Source organism: Rhea americana, unplaced genomic scaffold (assembly GCF_003343005.1).
Source record: "Rhea americana isolate MKP2758 unplaced genomic scaffold, rheAme1 scaffold_122, whole genome shotgun sequence".
NCBI lineage: Eukaryota > Metazoa > Chordata > Aves > Rheiformes > Rheidae > Rhea > Rhea americana.
Window position 1 is genome coordinate 965,739 of NW_028185284.1, and position 19,775 is coordinate 985,513.

The following is a 19,775-nucleotide window of genomic DNA, read 5'->3' on the forward strand; positions in this document are numbered from 1 at the left end:
TTTTTTTTTTTTTGGGGGGGGGGGGCTTTTAAATCATGCTTGACACTGAAGCTGAAATCAAATAGGGGTTCCCCAGGGATACTAGGGAAACTGAAATCAAATAAACTATTGATTAATGTTTATCGAGAGTTCTTCTATATTAATTTTGCTTGGAGCAGAATTAGAAATCGGCTTATTTAGCAAAGAAGAAAAATATTTAATTTCTTCAAACCTGAAAACTGATCTTTTATCAACCATCAGCTCAGAGTTAAAGCAGTAGCAGCAGACCTGACCCACATATGAGGAAAATGAACCTCTTTGCCCAGAGCAGTTGCCATTTATATTTCACTTTATAACTGAAATCATCAAATTCAGCGTTGAATTTGACTATGCTTTTCTTTTGCTTATGAAGGTAAATGCATGTTATTTCATGCTGCTGACCCAGTAAGCTTCACAAAAATAGCTGTTGCCTCATCAAAAATTTAACCTTCGTCATATGATTAATTCATGCAACTACTCTTATAACTACCATAAACCAAACTGTATGTTATAGCCTTTCTTTTATTTGTTTATACCCTTTAATTCTGATTTATACCTGCTATGGATCATGTTGCAGTCTGAAGTTTTAAAATGGCTGTGACCTTTGAAAGAAGAGACAACCCTATAAATTTGCTGTTGCAGTATTTTAAACTAGTATAGAAGTAAAATGTCAGATAACTAAAAAGGCAGGCTTTAGTTCCCTTTGCAGAATTTTCTCCTTTTATTAAAAGCAAAAGAAAATAAAAAACCTCTGCATTTTAATATTTTCTTCAATACAGTTGAGGAAGAATAGTTCTACTACTGAGCAAATTGAGATTGCATATATATACTGTTCTTCCATAAGCAGTGAAAGTCTTCAGGTAGTGATGTCTAGTTAATCCTTTTGATTCCTTGGCATGTTTTAGAATTGAAAGGACTTTGTAAAATCTTTAGCTCTATATATTCACAACAGCACTACTGAAATGCTGTCCTCTCTTTTCAGCACTGAAAGGAAGGGAAATGTTTGGGCAACTCTCAGTCAGAAATAATGTTTGTCGTAGAGCCACAGACTTTGTTTTTATCTGTCTATTTAAACTGGAGGTGCAGAAGAAAAAAAATCATCTTGATAACGTTTATAACAAAAAAAGCAAGCTGCTACTTTCCTTTTCCCATTAAAAAAGCAAAACAAAACTCAGTTTCCATTCTGTTGCAATTTCAGTGATGTGGATTATTTAATAGTAAAACTGAGACTATGATATAACCACGCAATTTATTTCACAGAGGCTACTGAGCCAGAACCTCAAGTTTTCATTCTGCTCTTCTATGCAATATACTTGCTTAATGACTTTTCTTGATATGCCTTGTCTTTCATTTAACTAAGTTTCATTTAGTTGCCATATGGATTCAGGATCATAATTATTTTTCACAATTATGGAACTGAGGATATGAACTACATACCATTAATTAAAAACAAACAAACAAAACCTACCCTAAAACCTGTTTTAATGTGGCATACAGGGAATTTCTTAGGTATCAGATTACTCAGACTTAAAGTCTAGTACTCATGAAAAACATGTAAAATGAACGGGAGTCTAGTTGTAAAATGTTAAACTATTTACATTTCTTATGCATCCTTTTTTTAGAGAAAGAAACCAGCTAACAGTGTCATACACTGCCATTTAAAATTAGTCTGACTAAAGAAATTCATCTTTGCATGCCCTGACTAATACATAATTTCACTCTTCTTCTGCAGTAGCTAAGTGAGATTACAGTCCTTTCTATTTTGAGGTTTCTTAAGCATTTAAAGCCTTTGATGTCTCTTGAAAATCCAGTCATGTCACTCCAATGTTAAAAAGAAAGTCTGCATTTTTTTAATACCTTGGATTTTTATTTTTCAAACATCAGTTTCATTTTTAATAGTCATTTCATCTTTGGATTTAGAAATGTGTTTTATTCACGTTCAAAGCATTTTCTAATAAGATTACTGAGGGTGATTTTGAGCAAGGACCCTTTGTCATCACATTAACTGATTTAGAAATTTGGTTCAAACTGTTTCTTTATTTTGGGCTCTTAAAACAATTTTATTCCTAAAGTTCTATTAAATATTTTTTAAAGTCCAGGAAAAAATGGAGTGAAGAAAGTGTTATTTATAATTCAAGAAATTGAATCCATTTAAATCTACTTTCTGAGGTAGCCATTGGCCCACATGGGACAACAGCATTTATTTTCTTTGTCAGGTTAACTTCCATTGTATTTTTTACATAATATAATTTAGAAATATACTGAAATGTTATATAACCATGTCTTAAGTAGATGGCAGAGTTATTACAATCTGGGAACTAAGTCGGGGCTCATAAAACACTAGAAGAGATGCTGTCTAAACTACTTTCAGAAGACAAAATGAAAAAAAAAGTTCTTCAAAGGTAATTTAACTATTTTCAAGTTTAAGTCGTCTTTCCATTTTGTAAATGAGATTAAATATACATGACTATTCAAAGACTCTCCAAAGGGATTGAGCGAGAAAGTCCTAATCTTCTGTGCCTTAGTTGTGCAGCTCAACAGCACTGTCATGGAACTGGTAACAGTTATCACACAGGCCCCTTGGAATATGATTTCTATATCTCATTTTGTAAAGTGGGCAAAATTTTGGTACAGTATGTACCTGAGGTCAATGTAGGAAATCAACAGATGATATACAGACCACTGACATGGATATTCAAATATGGTCTTTGATTTTATATATAATTCTTCATTACATTTTTTTTCTATATTTAAAAAGTAACCCTGATTCTAAAAGCCAGAAATAGGTTAATCTTTCCTTGTTGGTTATATAACATTGAATCCTAAAATGCTGGCTTTATATCAAAAGACACAGCACATGGGTGACATATTTGAAAAGCAATCTATATATTCTCTCAAATGCAAAGATTTAAAGCACTTATRAATTACAGTGTCTAGAAGCTAAGCGTAAAATGGTGAACTTCTGATAATACAGAGATGGAACTAATTCACAATTAATTGAAATCTCTGAAAATTTTCTGACTGAATTAAATCTTAAGATCATTTAAGCGTGAGACTGCAAAGCTTTTTTGTTGATATCTTTCTGAAATAGTCCTTTATCATTAATAACTAGAGTCTGTTCACACAACCTTAGCAATTAATGACTTAAAGACGTATACAAATTTTATTACACCAAGCTTCCTTTCTACCTTCTCCCATGGGTTATGAAACACACTCAATGATATCATTTTGCTCTACCAAACTCTGTGCCTAATGATTCAGTCCTACAGGGAAGGTGTTAGCAAGTTCAAAAGAAAAAAAGAAAAAAAGCAAACAAACAAGCTAATGTTTTAAACTTGTTTGTTCTTGTATGTTCTGAAATGCAGTCAAAATCTTTTTCCTGTGAGCCTGAAAGGCATGAAGTGGACCACTTCTAACTTTGACAAATATTCTGGTCCAGACAAGATGATAGTCTTCTCTGATAAAACTCTGCCAACTAAGGCTTGCCAAGTTGAACAGTGTCTAAAAGCCCGTAAGTTTTTTTTCTCCCTTGCTGATATACTTAATACACATTTTACCGTAATAAAGGTTCAACAGAAGTTCTTTTCACTTTGATTAAATTGAGGAAGTACAGACAGAACATGATGCACTTTTGGGCTATAATTCTAATGTGCCCTGTAATTTGTACTAACATACCTTTTTTATCATAGAAGTATGAATATTAAGATTCTGCCATTATGAGAAAGCAGGAGAAAAAACTTAACAGTTCTGTTTAGCATATTGTTTTGAAGAGCTCACCGGAGTCTTATCAGAAAACATGCTATCTGTAATGTGGAAAGGTTCCCATCATTAGAGACGAGATGCCTTGGATGACGTTAAGTGAAACAGAGATCATTCTGACTTTCCAGCACAGCAAAAATACATCTCCAATAGCACTTACAGGCAGTAGCAACATCAGGTGGTATCCAAGCATCTCTTGCCTTCCAGGTAACAACCTTGTTTGAAGCTTGTGGGACACAAGTTTATGTGCCAGATTTTCCCATTTGTTCATGGCAAGGGTAAGAGAGATTAGACCACCTGGACAAAATACCCTTTCACATGGAAACTGTGCCGCTGTTAAGATGTCAGAATGGCATACGTACAAAGGGGCTCAGCTCTTATACTGCTTTCCRTAAAATAACCAATGAGCCTTGAACTCATGGATGAAGAGCTCCTAGGCTGTGCTTGAGAACGTAGGGAAACGAGTGGTCTCTTCCTCCTCCTGCTAGTGTAGCCCTTTAAAAGTTATAGCGACTTTTTCTGCAGCAAAGAATGTAGTCGTCTTCTAGTGGATTGCGAAGTGCAGCGCTTACGTTAAGCACCAGGGTGTTGTGTTACATCAACAGCCCGAAGGAGCTGGATTGCTCCTGCTGTGCCAAGAAGCCTTTCTCTGTGTACACAGGAYGTCCAGGCATTATCATGTACCTTGCTTTTTCCCTTCTGGAGGTTCAAATGTGTTGGCTCTTTATCACAGGGCATCCTTTGAGCTCTCAAAATTTAACACTGTATGGTTGGATAAGAAAGGTTTGCTGATGTACATGCTACCAGAGCATGCTTCCAAGGTACTGCTGTAGAGGATTAAAAATTTGAAATATATCAACTCCCTAGGTAGAGGCCTAGGGAAATATGAGTTGTGTTAATTTAGTAAAGCTTCCAGCTGCTGCTAGCCCCAGGTTAGAAAACTGAATTCTGACTAACCCAGACTGCCCTTGTAATCTAGCAGCGAAAGAGAATTTACAGGTATTTGTTTGGTTAATTTTAACTGTCTCATGAATATGATGATCACAACATTTACTGTATCCCCAAAGGGCTGCCAGCTCCAACTGCCGCAGCTGTAACCTTTTACTGTGACCTAAAAGACTTGTCTTGGGTTCATAGGAGAAAGAGGCATTACAAGCTGTTGATTTTTACTAAAGAGTTTGGCTCAATAAAGATCTCTCAACTTCAATTTTATGCTAAAGGAATTTCAAATATATTGCTGTTTTAAAATTATAAAAGTCTGAAGTGGACAAACTTTTGTATTCTAGAATTCACATCCTGGGCCTGTTCAGAAGATAAATCCTAAATCTTTAAATACATTGCAAGAATTGTTCTTTTACAGTATGCATAAATATAAATGTATTCTTATTATTTGGGGTCAGTAATACTTTAAAGGTCTGTATTGCATCTTCTGTGAGTTTGCCTCACAAGATGTTTATAATAAAATATATAATAAGGATTGGCCAGAACTACAAAAGGTGATCAACTGGTTTTAGAGGTGGAGTATCAGGGTGGTCTTTTCCAAGTATCTAGTTGTCTGATTGGGGTATTTTATAAGGCTGAAAAAAACAGCCAAACAAATAAATAAATAAAATAATAGTTTTTGCTCGTATTATCAAGTATATTCAAAAGGGACAGTTTAACTATTTTAACAGCAGGCACACTGTGTAAAGTTATCCCAAAGGTTATCACGCTTTGAGTATGGTATACCATGGAATAAGTAGGCAGCGGGTATGTGCTACGAGTTTTAGGTAGAGGAAGTCCAGCAGTCCCTGCTTAAACTCCAGCTGCCTCTAATTGCTGCATGCTCTGAAAAGAAGTAACCTGTAAGACACGCACGGGCGAAACTATAAAGGTCAAAGCCCCAGCAGATTCACATTCAGTGAGAAAAGTAAGTTGTACTGATCATGGAGCAAGAGAGTAATGCATGCTCTATAGAAAATCCTCCTAAATGGGCAGCTGCATTCTAGACTAGCAGCCAGTCTTCAGCGAGTTTTCCTAATGGAGCATGTGCTACATTAGGTCACTTCTGAGGTGGCAAAAGCAGGGATCTCTCAGGTCAAATCTGTAGTCAAACATAACAATATTAAGTAAAGCTGAAGAAAATGTCAGCTGCATTCAGAAGAGCACCTGGATCCTACATACACTTAGTTTTACTGGCTAAATTAAAGTTCTAGAAATCTGACTTGCTTGGAGGAATTTTTATTGGATAATTTGTTTTGAACTGCTGCATTTAAATATAAATAACAGAAGGTTTTTGATTCGTAATAAAACACAACAAATAGCAATTTTTTTTTGCTCACACTTACTAATTTTAGGTAAGCGTTTTTTTCCATACAGAAAAAAATTATAAGTACATGAATACGGAAACATTTTCTTTTTTGTAAATTTAAACTAATAGCTATTTTAAGGTTTATTTTAAATCGTACAAAGTTTGTCTTATTCCTTGGTGTACTCAGCAAAAGCATTGATTTAGAATGTATGACAGTGTCTTCTTAACAACATGTTGTAACTTGTAAGGTTATAGGTTTCTAAATCATTAGTGTTTCACTGGACGATAACCTTTGTTTGGAATTGCTTTGTTTGCAGCAGAAGGGGGAATGTGCGTAATCCTGTGAATATTCTTAGGTGGAAAAGATTTCAGAATTTTAAAACCACCTATGAAAATGTAAAAACTTGTTATATGTGATTGATCTAAGATTTTAACCTAGTAATATGTACTTGAGGAGATTTTGTATAAAAATAAAATGTACTGACAAAATAAGGATATAGAATGACTAAATAAGAATAACTAATATTATTTTTCTCCTGTGTCAACAATCTATTCGTCTGTCTACCTGTCCACTTCTTTTGGACATCAGTGCCTCACTGTAAGATTGTAGTCACTGACACCAGCACAAAAATAGCTCAGATATAGTTGTTGGATAATAAGAAATCCTTATTTACCAGCCTATATTCTCACTGCTTAAAATTGTTAATGAGATAAAAAAACATTCACACCCAGAAAGCATTCTCTTTTCCATTACAAAATCAATACCGCATGCACTAACTAACTAAAAAGTGATGGCATGATATACTGGGCGTATTTATTTTACGAAAACAAAAACTTTACAGTTTTTTGTAATTTTTCAGATTTTATTAACCTTTTGAGGTTGTTATCTTTATTGAAAAAATGTTTTAAAAACTAATTATTCTTTTTTCTTTTTGTGCTTTTGTTCTTTCCAAGGTTATGCCTTCTTGCTGTTCCAGGARGAAAGCTCTGTGCAAGCCCTGATAGATGCCTGTCTGGAAGAAGATGGGAAACTCTACCTGTGTGTGTCAAGTCCCACAATTAAGGACAAACCAGTAAGTAGCTTATGCCATGATACTTATGCTGGCCACTAACCCACATGCTGTTACTCTTTTCAGTTAATGAATAAATATAAAATTACTTAGTTAATTGGCTCATCCATTTCCTCTTGCTGAACTTTGTTTCACTGACTTTTTGTACCAGCTTAACATGGTTTTAACATTTGCTTCTTTCTGATAACTGCTATGTTCAATTAATTCTTATATTTGGTATTTCTGGTAATCTCGTAACAGTATGTGTCTTTTTACAATGTCAGCTGTAAAAGAAAATCGTATTAAGATTTTTCCTTCTATATTATTTAAAGGAACTGAAAATCTGACACAATAAATGCGCAAATTAAAACATAACAAAAATGAAAAATGAAAAAACAAAGTTTAATGGACCTGGATAACTTCAGATATCCTAGATATTCATTTATCTAATTGTAATGATTACATCCTACTTTATATACGATCCTTTTAAAGAAACATTAATCTGTGCTGCCTTTTTAAAACATACTATTAAAGAGCTGGCATAGATAACGGAACACACAATATTACAGCATGTGCGGTATATATTACAATATTACAGAGTATGCTTACATACTTTCTGGGATCAGTAAATGGGAGGGCCAACAGCTTTATCCAAAAGTMCTCTTGAGCAATTTTTGTTCTGTACAGTCTGAAGGTATCTTCTCAGCTGTGTTGCTTGCTGCTGAACAGAAGCACGCAGGCACACTTTTTAAAAACTCCTTTTGTATTCAAGCACAGAAATTAATTGTATCTTCTCTCCATATTTGTATCAGTGCTTTAAAATTTGTGGATCAGTGTATGTGATTACAGGAAAGCCAGAAGTCCAAACGGCACCTGTGATAGCACACAGCTAGTAAAATGTTCTCAAAGTCCTTTCACAGATTTCATATTATAGTGGCAGTTAGAGGCAGGCAATTAATAAGGTAGGAGAGTTTGCCATGATGAAATTTAACTCAAGCCTGGCCTCTAGAGGTGATACATGAATTGTCCACCTTCTTTCAAACACTTAGACAAGCTATGTTCTTGAGTTGTTTTGATGGTTGTACCATCAATTTACTGCTTTTGCCTTTAATATAATTTCAATTATAGAAATATTAGGCAGTTATTCTATTACTTCTTATTGAACTGTTAAGTTCCTCTATTAAAAACAAATTTTATTGCTCTTTTCAGGTGCAAATTCGACCATGGAACCTAAGTGACAGTGACTTTGTGATGGATGGCTCTCAGCCTTTGGACCCAAGAAAAACTATCTTTGTTGGAGGAGTTCCGAGGCCCCTCCGAGCTGGTGAGCAGAATAAAAATGCAGGACGTGAAATGCAGGGTTCAGGGTTAAGCAGAAATTATGAGAAAATATATATGTAAAGTAAACAGAGCAGAAAATATATCTTGCTCTTCCAAATATCCTACCTCTCCCAGGAGGCCTGCTTCCTCTGGCTACAAAATACACAATGTGTAATAAATTTTCAGTCTTTTAAATGGATTACTGATTGGTATGTTCACTAGAAACAGTCTTCCTGAAGCTCGAGTAATGTCCTACAAATTGTCTCTTTTTTTCATAATACTATTTTAACCCTAACCCTGATTTTCTAGGTGAGTTCCCCTACCTTTTGTCCAGAGTGCAGACTTCTTCGAGCCCCCTTGCAGCTACCTCCAGCTGCAGCTCTGCAGCTTCCTCCTCTTTTTTCCAACCCTACTCTTCTCCCTAATTTTCTTGGAGAGCTGTAGAGAAGGCCAGCCATTGCTCAGGGAAAGATGTTTCACAGCCCAGGTTTCTTGACAGCCCTTTATTTCTTCCCATCTTAAATAAGGCAAAAGTGTAAGAGAGGGTCATTAAGTAAATAGTTACAATTAAACATTAGCTCATTTCTAAATACAGCATTAAAAAAAAGTTTGTCGTTTGGGCTTTCTTAGCTTGTTTATGCCTTGTATTTGAAAATCGATGCCTTTACACAGTGAACTTTTTCCAGGTAGACAAGGGGAATTTCCAGTTTTTCTTGTTTGCAGCTTTCAAAACATGAAACGGGAGTTTAGTCTAAGAGTTTGATCAGTGTGGTTTTGCCCGTGCAAACCATACATGTTCTTTGTCCTTGGYGTGAATATCTTATTGCAATTACTACTTTAAATGTTCTTGGTATTCAGCCTATACTGTGGCTTTCTGGGATCACTACCTAAGTGATGATCATAAATCATTAGGAAGAAAATCTTCTAGTCACTACACTGATCGTTTTCCCTTACTATCTGTTTGGAGCAAGAATTATACCTAGCTTGGTAGAATGAGTCAGACTTTTATTTGCTCATTACAAATGGACAAATTACCATATGGTCTTCCCCTAATGTGACACAGACATTTTATTTATATACACATGCATACGTAATTTTATAATAATAGTATGTTTTATAAATAATGAAGCAATTTGATCATAACTACAAAGATTTAAAAATTCAATATACTTTTCCACTTCATCTTGGATAGCTGAATTTAGACTTGCTCTACTGAAAGTGTTTTGATACATTAACAGAACAAACATGCTTGACTTGGCAAGGGCCTGTCGAGGTCTCCATGTCTTGTTTTGTCCTTCACCTAGCTAACAAATTTGTCTATCAAGCTCTACAGAGAACTTAAGATCTGAATGCTCAGTGACCCTAAATCCTTGCACCACTTACATGTTCTATGCATTCACGCAGGTGTGTGTGTGTGCATGTATTTCTACATACATACGAAATATGTTTATAAATGAATATATATATATATCTATATATAGAGAGAGAGAGTATGTAAACTGTTCCTTTTCCTTCTTTCTCTTAATCATCCGGTATTCTTCCTCAGCCACTCAACCTGTTGTATTTTATGAATACTTAAAACTACTTTAAAAGCTGTTTGTGTGACATTTTAAGAGTTAATTAAATTTTAATCCAGTTAATGATATACAAAAATACTGGGCCCCATATTTAGACTTCCTGAAGTATGAAAGTTTCACCAAGTTTTGTTTTAAATGTAGAATACTTCCCTACTGTGTTTTCAGCCTCCTTGTATGTAGGCTAAAATATCAGACTAAATGCAGGAATGCCTGTAAGTGGCCTAGGTTAGCTGGAATTATCAAGTTTTTGGGGGGTTGGGGAGACCCTGAATACCTGATCCTGAATATCAGTTTTTACTCACCAATATGATAAATTCTTCACTTGATATTGACCTCATATATACATTAATAATCTAGTATTTTCACACTTCCATCAAAGTTTCTTGTACCAGATCTTTTTTTATTTTTTTTTTCCTTTATATTTTAGTGTAATTCTGCTGGGGGATGGTTCTGTCTGCTGTTAAAACCAACATTTAGGTTTGCTATTTTATTTTGCTCTTAGACTTCTGAAGATAAGTACCCTAAAACAAATAGAGCTTTGTTCTACACAAACAGAAAAGTATTATTTATGTTGAATACGTAATATTTAACAATTGCATTCTTGCAGTTGAATTGGCAATGATTATGGACCGTTTATATGGAGGTGTCTGCTATGCGGGCATTGACACAGACCCGGAGCTGAAGTATCCGAAAGGTGCTGGCCGAGTGGCTTTCTCCAATCAGCAGAGCTATATTGCTGCTATCAGTGCTCGCTTTGTCCAGCTCCAACACAATGACATTGATAAACGGGTGAGTAAAAGAGCATGGAATGGAATGATAGCTACCGACAAAACTGTACAGCTATGCAGAAAAATCCTTATATTAATGCCATGTGAGAGGACACTGTAACCTCTGTTCTTCAGATGACATTTGTTAATTATTTAAGAGCTTATTTAAGAGGCCAAAGCAGAGAAAAGATGGACCTTAAACATCTTAAATAATTGTGCAGCACTAAAACCAGAAAAGTTGGCTGTAAGCTGTAGTTTTTGTTTTGAATTCTGAAGGTCACTTGTACAGTTTTGCAGCTTCCTTCTCCTCTAGATGTTTGGTCATTGCGCATGAACAGCTTTTAGTGCCCGCTGTACAGCTTGTGGCATTTATGCTGTTATTAGGCAACATTCTCCCTCTGCAATACGTCTCTAGGCTGAGGTTCCTAAATCATGGGGTCATCATTATAATAGGTAATGCTGACCTTGAAGGTCTTGCAAATTAACTCAGAACAGATGCTGGCAGATGCTTCACAGGCCAAAACGTAGAAGAACAAGTTGTTTTTCAGTCCATACAAAATCCTGGGTTCTAACAGCTTTCCCAAGCACAGAGTGAAACTAATATATTTCATGAAATCTGAACTGAAGCCATTAAAAGAAACTATTATTTATTTTCCGAGAGATTTTTTTTTCCTTTGGACCCTCTGACTTTGCCTCTAATTGCATGTGCAAGTAACACCTTTGTTTTTTGAGAACTCAGCATCTAGAATTATTTAAAAGAAATCAGTGTGTGCACTGTCCTTACATATTATTAAAATAAGGATGGCTGCTCTTCTGTTTAATCTTATATAGATTATTTATTGAAGCAGCAGCTTGACAGGTATTGGGAATGTCTGTATGTGCAGTACATATTTAAAAACACAAACCTGCAGAGTCTAAGCTTTTTCCCTTTTCTGTTGAAAGTCTCAACTGCACTTTTTCTCAAATCAGATGAGGGTACGAAGTTAGCCCTCAAACAGTTTTTCTGTGGTGCTATATACCTTATGATTTAACTAAGAGAGGCTGTTCTAAATACTTCTTGTCTAAGGAATTCGGAAAATTTTTCCTGAGAAACTCTTCTGGTAAGAATAACAAYGCTAATTTTGGATTCTTAATGAGACTGTTGAACCCTCTGAGATTTATCTAATATCATCCATGATTAAAACCTTGTTTTCTTTTAAGCGTTAAAATATACCACCAAATTATGCTAGCTGTTAGTTGTTTCCATCAGCCAGTGCTTTTCCCAGATGGCTGACTGAGAATCTAACTTAGTCATCTTTCGTCTGTTTTCAAGGTTTTTAAAGTAGTWTTATCTGTGAGTTTGAAGTACAAATTCTAATTTTGCCCTTAAGCTTTAGCTTTTAAACCTAATGGTGGTTATTAAAATTCCTGAATTGCACAGCATACATTCTTAAAATTATTTTCAATAGTAATCCAAACAAGAAAAGGGGAGAGAATCTGTCAAACCTTCACAATTCATGCTTTGGAAATGTGAGTAGGCAGGTATTTAGAGATGTGCTAGACTTTAGATCTGCTTTCTTCCAATTTCATTTGAGACAGTGCTACTTTATTTACATGATGTTTTTAAATCTAGTGGTAGGGTATCTGATATGCAGAATGGCAGATATTCAGACTTTGTTCCACATAATACTACTAGTACGGTGTAATTTAAAAGATTTTTATTTCAGCAGTTCCAGCAGTTTCATAGACAAGAAACATAATTCACTCTATCAGCTTTATTTCAAAGGAGTAATATTTGTTAAAATGCAACCAGGATAGGCAGGAGTAAAATTCACCATGAAGGTTTCTTGTATAATAAATACCTTCATTGTTTTTCAACACAGTATTTCATATGGTGTTTCCTTAATACTGTATGTGTTTAAGCTAGTTGCTGGAGTAAAGTCTTCCTTGCACTATTTTTCTAGAGATTAACACTTGTGCATAACAATATATTTCAACTTTTTTAGCTGTACCTAGGGCACTTTATACATGACATCATAGAGACATAAGAAAGATATGTGTATAAACTACTGTTTTCCCCAGAATGAATAAATAAGCTGTTCTCCAGGCTATTTGTATTTGATGGCAACCCCTTAGTTGCTTCTGGAGCATCTTACTCCAATTCTAGAGTTAGAAATTTTTAGATAATATTTTTTGCCAACATAATGCAGAGTATTTAACACAAACTGCATTTAATCCTGTTTAATTTGAATCTTCTGTTCACTGTTTGTCTCGTCATGCATTCTGCAGTTTGCAAAAAACAAAACAAAAAACAAAACAAAAACAGGCTCTGAAACCAACCAGAGCTCCGAGGTTTAAAAACACAGGTTTGTTCTTTATCTGTCAAAGCTAATCCCTCTCCCCCCACCACCGTAACAACCATATTCACAGTTCTGGAAGGTGCTTTGAGAGCAGAAAAATAGTGTCTTTGAGACACTAGTTTTACAGTACTTCCCTCTTGGCTCTTTCACACACCTAATTTCTCCAAGAAACGCTGGCTAGTTACCAAAGTGCACCTTTAGCTACCACCGCTTCGGGTTACTCCAGCATCAGCTGCAAACCTTTGCTACCGTGGTGAATTACCTTACTGTTCCTTCTACTCATGCTTAGCAAATCTGTCATCTTCTTACAGTTCTCTCTCTCCTTCCTGGTGCAGGTGGAAGTGAAGCCATATGTGCTGGATGATCAGATGTGTGATGAATGCCAGGGCACTCGCTGTGGTGGAAAATTTGCTCCATTCTTTTGTGCCAATGTTACCTGTTTGCAGTATTATTGTGAATACTGCTGGGCAAGCATACACTCTCGTGCTGGGCGAGAGTTCCACAAACCACTGGTAAAGGAGGGAGGCGACCGGCCCCGCCACGTCCCGTTCCGCTGGAGCTGAACCCCAGGCCTAACCCAGCAACACGTACTGGAGTAGATAAAATCGAGGGAAAAGAGAGCGCTGCCTCAGGGCTTAGTGTTCTGGAAATCTGTGCATTCGTCCTCGACTTTAATGAAGATATGGGTCTTTTTATTACTATTATTATTATTTACAGTCACATTACTGAACTCAGTGTCCAGTATAATACAAACCGGCAGAGTGTAACTGTACTGATTTTGCACTTTGATTCACACAAACATCTGCTTGGTACCTTAATTTCCTACACAAGACTTGTCACTAGTGACATTATGTAGACTGCCATTCTCATCAACCTTCACTGGGTTGATGTGTATGTGATGAAGATTTTTTATTATAATTATTTTTATTTTTAAACTGGAGCATGCACTTATTTTCAGAAATTTAGACTTGCCCCTAGCAGATGACTTACCAAAGGTAATATTCACAAGTAGGTGGCAGATGTAGCAAAAACTTACTTAAACAGATATTCAGCAATCATTAGTTTGGGTCATTTAGAGTAGTAATAACCCTTAAAGAAAATAAGCCTTTAGTTGCTCTCCATTTTGACTTGTAAGGATGATACCTCATAAGCTGGATCAGACTTTTTTCTTTTGTTTTGCTGAGGGTTTTTTTTTTTTTTTTTTTTTTAGTTAGGTCTTTTAGTGTTATGTAAATGTATGCTGCAATAGCTTTTGCTGCTATTAAAATGGTATTACTAATACCATAATACTCTATTCAGGCTAGGGTATCAATTAAAAAATGAATATGTGATTAAAATAGTGATGGCTGCTGAAGGGAGATCAGTATAGCATACAGAAAAGCTTCCAAGGAAGGTCAATATTTTGACTGCATGTTTACTTAATCAGGTTGCTGCATGCAATAAATTTTATATATGTCTAATATAAAACCTGCCCACAATGCACAAATTATGAATCTATGTAGGCTAAAAAACATTCAGTAACAAAAAAAAAAAAATGATTACTGACTGGAGGAAGGCATGCCTCAGTAAATGTAATGCTTTTGAAATTAGGATCAGCCCATTACAGAATGACCTATATTACAACAAATATTAAAAACTAGCTGTAGGATATTCTTAAACAAATTTGTGGATGGTAGATGAAGTACTTTGCGGTGCTCTGTTATATATCGTGCAATTTATTTTATATAGTAAAGTGATTATGTCTAGTACTGTGATCAAACTTAACTGTTAAAGCCTCTATATCCAACATTAACACATTTTTGACAGTTCATAACAGGTACATAAACAGGAATGAGCTCTTAGTTACAATCTCTCTCCTAATGCTTGCATCCTTTACGTAGCTGCAGACCTTGTCCAGAAAACCAAAGAGCTCATACTAGCGAACATACACTACCAATTAGATAGTCTGTCAAACTAAGAAACTAGGCACRTTTTAAGAAAGTTAGGAAAAAAGGGGTGCTAAAGAAATGTCTGCATATAAAAGTTAACATGAGATGTCTGCTCTGTGGATGTGGCGTTATCTCTCTAATCCCTGGATGTATCCTGTGAAGCTTGAATACAATTAAGACCTGCTAACACAGTGGACATTTTTTTAGCATGAACTATGGGGCTGCAAATAGCTTATAATTATAAACACACTTGGTATATACTAATGATTGTGAGAATGTGTACACTATTTTTTTTTCTTTTTCCTCCTTTGATTTTTGCAGTTCTGGGGACAATCTGACTGGATATGACACCGCATAGTAAATTTAAATGTCTGGGTTTTATTTGTTGTGATGTCCTTGTTTGTGTCTAATTTAGTAAGTTGTTTTTCCCAGTGTTTAGTTGCGAGTATTGGCTTTGAAAGGAACTTTTCTGTTTTTGAAAAAAAAAAAGAAGAAAAAATAGTTTTTTACTGGTTTAAAATGCTTATTATAATTATCCCTTTCAAGGTTACTTCTGGGCATTTTTGTGATATTGCTTTTCCCAGCCCAGGTGTCTTTTCTGTTTTTTTTCATCTGTACAAGACATTTTGTTATGCACTACTTTTTGTATCTAGACAGTTTTCAACAGTCGGCTGATGATTTTTTTTAAAGAAAAAGGCATGCTTTCTGACTGACATGATCTTTTGCAATACCTCAATTTTGAAATATAGGAAAGAAAATGATATTTTCTAAGTAAGTTTATTCAGAAAAATATATATTAATTTAATTCTGCAAGAAAAATGATTTAACAGATGGGTAACTTTATTTTTTTCATGCTTATTTGAGTTTTTTTGAAAATGAAGAAGTTAGAGCTTTATAACTGTAATATTAAAGATCATAGCTAACCTACAGAAACCTACCTAATTATGTGAAAGAAGTAAACCTTTTTGAAGAAAACCCCCTCTTTCATGTAGAAACATACCCCCAGAGAGAAAGAGAGCGAGCGAGCGAGAGAGACAGAAAAGAGAGAAAGAGAGAGAGAGAGAGAGAGAGAGAGAGAAGCTGGAAAATGTACAATATAGCATAATGTTGGATTAAAACTAAAACAAAGTTATCATAAAGAACAGTTGTAAACATAAACTCCATTTGGTGCTGAAAGTTGTGAATAGAAGGTGAAAAAATATTTTCCCTTAATTTGTATATTTATAATCAGTGTGATTATGCACGACTGACCAGAATTGTGAGAGTTCTTCTGTTTGTATTTTTTTAAAGAGAACTTTTTTTAGTTTATTAAATTATAACATGCTCCCTTTTGTTTTGTAAATGAATGTGCCCCTGAGTTGTTAATATGTTATATTAAAAGAGGGTCCTTCAAAAAATGTTATTTTTTAAAATATGGAGTTCTGAACTGCAACTTGACTTAAGAAGCCCCTGGGTACAACAGGTCCTATTGTGGCCTTTTCTGATGTGAGACTTGAACTAGTCGATTTTTTTGAAGGCTAACCTAACCTYGACTATTTGTTGTTATGTGCAATACTGTTTGTACTGTTTGTATAAAAAAAAAAGAAAAATGAAAAGAAAAAAGGCATAAATCTTTATTGCAGATTTATTTTCATTGCAGACTTTAGACATTGTGATTCACTAAAATCATTTTTCTACTGTCAAATATGTACCTTTTCTTCATGCTGGTATTTTTTCAATAGTAATGTAGCCTTTGTACTGAGACAAATTTTCATTGTTATTTTTAGAAAGATTTTTTGCTAAGAAAAAAATTAAACATATTTACATATTTTTCATTTTTATTTCGTATTTTCTTTAAGGAGTGCTTTCTCAACCATTAATATAGTTGTTTCTGGGAGAGACTTTCATATCTGGTCAATGTCATTAATATTATTTTGTATTTTTACTTGGAATAAATTAATTTTATGATGCTAATTCTTTAAAAGTTTATTTTTTTCATTTTCAGTTATTTTTGAAGCTAAAATCTTTGTAATATTGTTACTAAAGTGTCTAGTTTTTTGAAATGCAAAGCTTTATGTATTAACTTGCTGATGTGGTTTACAATAGTGTGGCAATGATGAAAATGGTTGGTTATGTAAAGTGATTGGAAAATTGTAACAAAGAATTGGGCAATAAAATGACAGAATGAAGCAGAAAAAAATGTGATATTTTGAAAAGCCTTTTCCTTTATCAAAAAGATTTAGGGAGATAATAGGGATGTCACAGTACCAGTTCGCTGTCTAGATTTATACACCACCAGTGTTGATTAACTACTATTGCCTTTATAATGAACTAAATCTATTGAAACAATGGGTTTATGACCCTGCCCATTCAGCATAATGCTCCATTACTTTTTCTTGTCATGAACTTATATAAACTCTCTTTTCAATAGTCCTAGATTGAACCTCTTAATATATTTTTTCATTGTATTTTGCCACCATGTTGTATATTTAATTAAATTAATTAAACTGACCCTTTCCTGCACAACTTCCTTCTTGCATACATTTTTCAGTGGCGGCATGGAACAGACTATATAGGTTCCCACGTCATTTTCTAATGAAATTACCACACAGGGTGGTAGCTGCCTAATTAATGCAAAAGTAATGTACGTCCATTTTCTGGTAGCAATGCAGTAATGCGTATTGCCACCAGGTCTGAACATTTGTTCAGCTTCTTTGTCTTTCTCCTTTCTTCTCTGCCTCTCTTGTGTCTTTATCCTTTTTTTTTTTCTTTTCTATTGTTAATACCAACTGCCAGTATCAAACATCTTTCACTTCACCTCCACTTGCATCAACTTGGTTTCCCCATGCAGCCAGAACCCCCTTCCTGAAGCCAGGGACTCCTCTGCTCTGGCACCTAAAACAATCCAGACTAAAACTGGTGTTGCGTAAACAGGGCATACAATGACTTTCTCTAGATAAAAGTTATTTCAGCAAGTTATTGATGACCTTTTAGACAAACTTATGCTAGAGTGGTAGGGTGGCTCATCTATAACTTGTAGAAAGAAATGTGTCCAGAGTTGGCCTATTGTGTATCCTCTGTGTGTTCAGTTCTGTAAGTAATGTATAGACTAGATCAAATAGTGAAGTACAATTTAGACTCAAATTAGGTACTACTGGTTGGAATGTACACAAATTGCAAACAAAGGAGATGATGATTAAGGAATGAAGAGGGAATAAAAAAATTCCTGCTAAGTGGTACAAAGTTTATGCTTATATTTCTGCCTACATGCTTGTATTTTATAGCCTGCTAGCAAGGCATGGGCTAAAACAAATTGTATTGCAAATACGCAGTTAGCAAATCAAATAACTTTGCTGATTTCACTATCTGTTAGAGTAGTTTAAAAAAAAAAAAAAAGAAAAAAAAGAAAATGGCGCCTAACTGGGAAAAGCTCCCATGTTAATATTTCAGTATTGTGACATCTCTACTTGCAAGGTATGAGTGAAAGATTAGTCACAGATTTGTAGAAATGTCTCTTTTGTTTAATCTGGCTTGTATGTAGTTGCTTTTTATGCTGGTTTGTATGATGTCAGCTAAATCCCTCTTTCTTTTCCTTTCCTTTTCTTTTTTTCTAAACCAGACAAACTTTCTTCTTAATCTCTGCTGCTATAGTGTTCTATCATACCACAGAGTATTTTATATTCATGTTAGTGACTACTCTATACCCCAAATGGGTAGCTGGTCAGAAAATTACTTTGGTCACATAATTCTGGCACACTCAAATTTACATGAGAAAAAGTTCAGCAGTAAGTAGAAAACTAGGGTGCTAATAAGAGGTTATTTCGGCTATTTTTTTTTCTGGATGTAGTTCTGTTGGGGTATAAAGTATTAGATATTTGTAATTTTACTGTCAAAATAATGGACATAACTTTTAGAGCATTCACAGCTAAGATCTCTGTACTTGTTTTTCAACTAATTTTAAATGTACTGTATCTTTTATTACATGTTCTCTTAGATTGTTTTTGCTAGTAATTCTAACAAAGCTTCTTCCTTTTTGGCTTGGACTAATGCTTGTATGGAACTGCAGTACTGTGACTAAACATGGAGCTCAATGCTGCTATTGCTTACAACTGCTTAAACTTTGTAGTTTGGACTTTATTTTTTTCTGTAATAACTTATTAAATATAGTTGTATGAAGTACTGATATTTGTCATCCTTTGCACGTGCTAAGGAAATCTTGGGACATGCACTGCAGGAATGTAAACTAGCTGCAAACCCCCTCCGCCCAAATTTTGTAACAGGAAAACTGTTTGCACAAATTAAGGTTAAACAAATATACACCTACTCACATGCACACAAACTATCTTTGCTAGTCATTTTATAAGCGTACAGTCCATTCGTGCTCTCTTTAAAGTGGAAAGGTAATTTGTTTCTTACATATAAACTGAAGGTAAATACCAAAATGTATACTATGAAAATATTTCTGAAAATGTAGTTTTTTTCCACCAAATACAGTAGCAAGTGCCTTGAAAAAGAATGAACTTTGAATTGCTTTGAATTTAAAAGCTGCTGGCTAATTTATACTGCACTTTTTTTTGTTGGCAGTTTTACAATGACTGCAGGTTACGGATCGGACTATCAGTTAAAAAAAACCCAATGCTACAACATCATTTTCTAATAGTTTCTATTTTAAGACTAGGAAACAGTTATAGCTCAGGGAAATAGCTGTTTGTTTGGAACAATGCAGAATATATCTTTGAAAAACTGTGA

General features: G+C 34.7%; 1 protein-coding gene across 5 annotated transcripts in view; it reads left to right on the top strand.

The window, feature by feature from the left end:
* Positions 1–19,206, top strand: part of CPEB3 (cytoplasmic polyadenylation element binding protein 3) — a 92,166-nt gene extending 72,960 nt beyond the window's left edge. For all 5 annotated transcript variants that reach the window (XM_085325724.1, XM_085325723.1, XM_085325726.1 and 2 more), the window contains 4 exons: positions 7,022–7,140; positions 8,326–8,440; positions 10,621–10,802; positions 13,455–19,206. In XM_085325724.1, the coding sequence (XP_085181850.1) occupies positions 7,022–7,140; positions 8,326–8,440; positions 10,621–10,802; positions 13,455–13,682 (644 nt within the window). In that variant the 3' untranslated portion in view covers positions 13,683–19,206. The remainder of the gene's footprint in view (positions 1–7,021; positions 7,141–8,325; positions 8,441–10,620; positions 10,803–13,454) is intronic.
* The last annotated feature ends 569 nt before the right edge of the window (positions 19,207–19,775 follow it).